Genomic DNA, 5169 nt, shown 5'->3' with positions numbered 1-5169 from the left:
AAAGAAAGAAAAGTTACCCAGAGCCCCCTGACAATTAAAAATGTTTGTGCTCTACCCCATAATCCAAGATAAAGTGTAAGTGTTTTTGAAGTTCCCTTGGATCACTCCAGTGCCCCCCAGGGGGTGGTGGCAACCACTTTGGGAAACACTGCATTAAAGTTTTTTAAAAGGGTCCTGTTGGTGTAATGGGGGAGCTGTGGTGGTGTAGTGGGCTATGAGTTGGTTTCCAACCACGAGGTTACCAGTTCAAAACCAGCTGCTGCTCTGTGGGAGACATATGAGGCTTTCTATTCCTGTGCAGTCTTGGAAACCCACAGTCTATCCTACCCTATGGGGTCACTGTAAGTTAGGGGTCACTGTAAGTTAGAATTGCCTCAACAGCAGTGAGTTTGGATGGCATGATGTGTGTGTATGTGTGCCATGAACTCCTCCTCAGCATAATATTTGTAATGCCTAAACAAGAAATAAATAAAAATAAAAAAACCAGAAACTATAGGATGACAAAATAACAAACCAGATGGAAATATGAGTCAAAACCAAGGCACCCTGGTGGCATAGCAGATTCAGCATTGGGAGGCTCACTGTAAGGTTGGAGGTTCAAACTCACCAGCTGCTCCAAGGGAGAAAGATGAGGCTCTCTGCCCCAGCAAAAATTAAGAGCACTGGGAACCCTGTGCAGGGTGGCTATGAGTCAGAATCGACTGGAGAGCAGTGGGTGTTTGGAAGCTCACAAGACTGGGTGCTATCATAATATAATCTGTCTCCTTTAAAATGACAGTATTGCTTGGTTAACACCTTGCTGGTGTGCATGGCAGATCAAGAGAGACAGAATAGAAAAGAGATGCAGAGAGCAGAGGGGAGGAGAGAGGAGGAGAGGGAGGAAGACATGGCCTTAGCAGGGCTGCGGGTCAGGGTTTCCCTGACCCGAAGTTGGGGTGGGCGAGTGGCAGGTGTGGGAATGGCCATTTTTGTGTGTCTCTGACTCTCTCTTCCCCTGACTCCGTTAGCCCCCGTTTGACGGGGAGGATGAGGAGGAGCTGTTTCAAGCCATCATGGAACAGACGGTCACCTACCCCAAGTCTCTCTCCCGGGAAGCCGTGGCCATCTGCAAGGGGGTGAGCACCTCACTGACCCCAGACTCACAGGCTGGCCCCCCATGGCCCCCCACTGCTCCTCTTGAGGACTGCCTGTCCAGTAGTTCCTAACTCCTACCACGCTGGGCCTTCCTTCCCCCAGCCACTTGGTTTCCATCCACTGGGACAAGGTTTAGCATGTCCACATTTCTCTGGAATGACCACTCACCGCCCCGGCATCCCAAGGGTGACTTGTGACCCCATACGTTATTCTGTACCCCTCCCCCAACCTCAGCACAATGCAGGGAGGGCTGAGAGGCCAAGGCCGGCCTCCCACCAACGCGGGGTGGGTTCTGTCCGCCAAACGCTGGCTGCTTTGCACCCTCAACTCTGAACCTCAGGCTCTTCTTCTGGGGCGGCAGAGGCCAAGCAGGGGAAAGTATGCTTGCCCCAATGGGTTTCAACACATGTCAGCACACTTCAGCTTCGGGGTCCTGGGTTCCGTTGTCTCTCTGTGGACATGTGATGAGGGCTCTCTGTGTCTCTGTGTTTCCTCTGTGACCCTTTCTGGGTCTCGACCAATACCTTTGGCATCTCTGTCCCCTCTCTGTTGGTCTCTGCCCACACCCCCCCTCTCTGGGTCTCTGTCCTCCTTTCTCTCGGGATCTCTGTCCTCCCCGCCCCACCACCACCTCTGGGCCCCTGCCCCCTCCCCTCTTTCTGGGTTTCCACACCCCCACCCGCCGGTGTTTGAACTTCCCAAACCATCTGGGTCTCTCTCACCTCCCCTGGGTTTCCACCCCCCACCTCCTCTCTGTGTCCCTCTCTTTGGGCATCTGTCTCCCTCTTTTTCTGGGTCTCTGTCCATCCCCTCTCACTCTGTTGGTCTCTGTCTCCCTCTCTCTGGGTCTCTGCCCCCCACCCCCCACCCCCGTGGGTCTCTGCTCTGTCTCTCTGTCCTTCCACTCTGGGTCCCTGCTACCTTCCTCTCCATCTGCACACACTGGACACACACACACATATACACACACTGCTCTTTTTCGGTATGTTTCTGTCCTCCTGCTGGGTGCGTCTCCGTCTCTCCCTCTGAATGTTTGCCCATTGGGTCTGTGTCCCTCTCTCTGTGGGTGTCCACCTTCACCTGGGTCTCTGCCCCTCTCTCTCTGTGTCCACCTTCACCTGGTCTCTGTCCCTCTGTGTGTGTCCACCTTCACCTGGTCTCTGTCCCTCTGTGTGTGTCCACCTTCACCTGGTCTCTGTCCCTCTGTGTGTGTGTGTCCACCTTCACCAGGTCTCTGTCCCTCTGTGTGTGTCCACCTTCACCTGGTCTCTGTCCCTCTGTGTGTGTGTGTCCACCTTCACCTGGGTCTCTGTCCCTCTCTCTGGCTGTCCACCTTCACCTGGTCTCTGTCCCTCTGTGTGTCCACCTTCACCCTGGGTCTCTGCCCCTCTCTGTGTGTCCACCTTCACCCTGGGTCTCTGTCCCTCTCTCTCTGTGTGTCCACCTTCACCCTGGGTCTCTGTCCCTCTCTCTCTGTGTGTCCACCTTCACCCTGGGTCTCTGTCCCTCTCTCTCTCTGTGTCCACCTTCACCCTGGGTCTCTGTCCCTGTGTGTCCACCTTCACCTGGGTCTCTGTCCCTCTGTGTGTGTCCACCTTCACCCTGGGTCTCTGCCCCTCTCTCTGTGTCCACCTTCACCCTGGGTCTCTGTCCCTCTGTGTGTGTCCACCTTCACCCTGGGTCTCTGCCTCTCTCTCTGGGCACCCCCCATCCCACCCCCTTTGTCTCTGGGTCTTGCTTTTAACCTTGAGTGCTTTCTTTGTACCTTTCTTCCGCCTTGTTTTCTCTGTCTGCTTTTCTTTCTTTCTCCTTCCTCTTTCACCCCTGCCCCACACTCTTCAACATCCTCCTCCTCCTCCTCTTCTCCCTCCTTCCCTTACCCCCACCCCTTCCTGGATTCTTCCCTTGCCCCTCTCTCTGGATCTCTCTGCCCTCCACTCCCACCATCTGCCCGGCCTCTCTTACCCCACCTGCCCCCACCCCCTTGAGTGCGGATTTCACCTGCTCTTGTTTATTCTCGCCCTCCTTTCTTTTTTGCTTTTTCTAACCCCCACCCCCACCCCCATCTCTCGATCACGTCTCTCTCGCTCCCCCTTCTGGTTCTTCAGGTCCACGTCCACCCATCCATCCTCTCTCTCTCTGTGTTTTGTTTCCCCACAGTTCCTGACCAAGCACCCTGCAAAGCGCCTGGGCTCCGGGCCGGACGGCGAACCCACAATCCGCGCTCACGGGTTTTTCCGCTGGATCGACTGGGAGCGCTTGGAGCGGCTGGAGATTGCCCCTCCTTTCAGACCCAGGCCGGTCAGTCACCCAGCCCCTCGGGTTTCGGGGGGCGGCACGGGTGGGGGAGACAGGACATGTAGTGATTCTGGAAGAGACCGGACTCTCGGGACCCCCCCACCCCCCCACCTGTGCAATAGAACTGGGCTTGTCGGAATCGGATCGTCAGGCCTGTCTTCCGTGGTGTCTCAGGGTGGAGCGCTCGACCGTCTGCGCCCTGGACGTGGGGAGACAGCCGATGACGTGCATAAGGACACTCACACACACCCCACTCCTCAAACCCCCCACCCTCAGTTTTGTCTTTTTTTCACAGTGCGGCCGTAGTGGCGAGAACTTTGACAAGTTCTTCACGCGCGCAGCGCCCGCGTTGACCCCACCAGACCGCCTGGTACTGGCCAGCATCGACCAGTCCGACTTTCAGGGCTTCACCTACGTGAACCCCGACTTCCTGCACCCAGACGTCCGCAGCCCCACTAGCCCGATGCCCGTGCAAGTCATGTAATCTCAGCTGCTGCCACTAGGTGTCCCTACTGCCTCCTCTGCCAGCGCCACCCCACTCCAGCTCCACCCCCACCACAGCTTACTTCCTCCGGAGCCTCCTGGGGTCTAGATACGCCCCACGACCACCGCTCCCTCCCCTCCCCCCAATCTCTAGCATCCCAGGCTCCAAACAGACCCCGGAGCCTTCCCGTGTTCTAGACTGAACTATGAGCTCTAGATTTCCCCCAGCCTCCTGGACCCTGTCCCTGCTCCAGGGGATTCCAGACAAGCATCCCTCCCCATCGGTTCTGCGCCTCTCCTCCACGCCCACTCTGGGGACAGTCTCATGGGGAGGGCTGTTACAGAATGAACCCCCACCCCCACTCCAGTTCTGGAGTAATTGGGAGGCTGTGCCCCCCTGCTCCCGTAACAACCCCCTCCTCCGCTCTCCCCGCCTTGACGGTGGCGTCCCTGGGATAAAAGGAGGACCCTTCCCCTACGGTCTGCTTTCGTTCTAGACACTTCTACCCCGAAACCCATCACTGCTCTGCCAGTGCATGGCCCCGCCCTGCTCGGAACCCCCTTCCCGCCCCCATGCCTGCCTTTCTCTGGGACACCCCCAGCCCCCACCCCAGCCCCACGCCCACACACACGCTGCCTCTCCTGCACCGGCCACAGCTGCTGGAGAATAAATTTGGGATGCTGATGCTGAAGTGTGTTTGGATATGTTCCCCCACCCCCCTTAAGCTTGGGAAATGGAGTGGGGGGGGCAGTGACATACATAGAAACAAACAGAAATGGGAGGGAGGGCGGGGGCATAAAACACGGAGACCCACTGAGACGGCAGACACTACAGCACGAGAGCGCGCAGATGGCCAGAGAGGGAGACAGAGAACAGATCACCGGAGGGAGGGCAGAGCAGAGAGACAGAAGATAGTCAGAGATAGAGATAGAGCAAGAGACGGGGAGAAGATGGCAAGAGACAGAGATGACAGAGCAGAGAGAGTAGAGAGAGAGAGCTGATAGCCAGAGGCAGAGGGAAGATAGACAGAGATAGAGCAAGAGACAGGGAGAAGATAGAGAGAGAGCAGATAGCCAGAGAGTCTCCCATAAAAAAACAGGTAGACAGCTGATACCTCAGAGAGAGGGAGGGGAGAGAGAGAAGATAGACACGCAGAGAGAAAGCAGGTGCCTAGAGCGAGAGAATAGAAGATAGACGGGAGACTAGAACCCCAGAGGGAGAGAGAAAGGAAAAACGCAGAGAGAAAGAGCGCG

The 5169-nt window shown here is 56.6% G+C and overlaps 1 protein-coding gene across 1 annotated transcript in view; it reads left to right on the top strand.

The window, feature by feature from the left end:
* The window catches only part of PRKCG (protein kinase C gamma), a gene marked incomplete at its 5' end in the record, with an annotated part of 33014 nt that extends 28407 nt beyond the window's left edge, over window positions 1–4607 (top strand). The window contains 3 exons of the mRNA XM_004715634.4: window positions 1008–1115; window positions 3295–3435; window positions 3728–4607. Of these exons, the coding sequence (XP_004715691.2) occupies window positions 1008–1115; window positions 3295–3435; window positions 3728–3916 (438 nt within the window). The remainder of the gene's footprint in view (window positions 1–1007; window positions 1116–3294; window positions 3436–3727) is intronic.
* Between the last annotated feature and the right edge of the window lie 562 nt (window positions 4608–5169).

The sequence above is a fragment of the Echinops telfairi genome, unplaced genomic scaffold (assembly GCF_000313985.2).
Source record: "Echinops telfairi isolate 266 unplaced genomic scaffold, ASM31398v2 ScPeMD7_655;HRSCAF=1070, whole genome shotgun sequence".
Taxonomy (NCBI): Eukaryota; Metazoa; Chordata; class Mammalia; order Afrosoricida; family Tenrecidae; genus Echinops; species Echinops telfairi.
The sequence above is the reverse complement of the archived record's forward strand: the minus strand, read 5'-3'. Positions and strand labels throughout refer to the sequence as shown.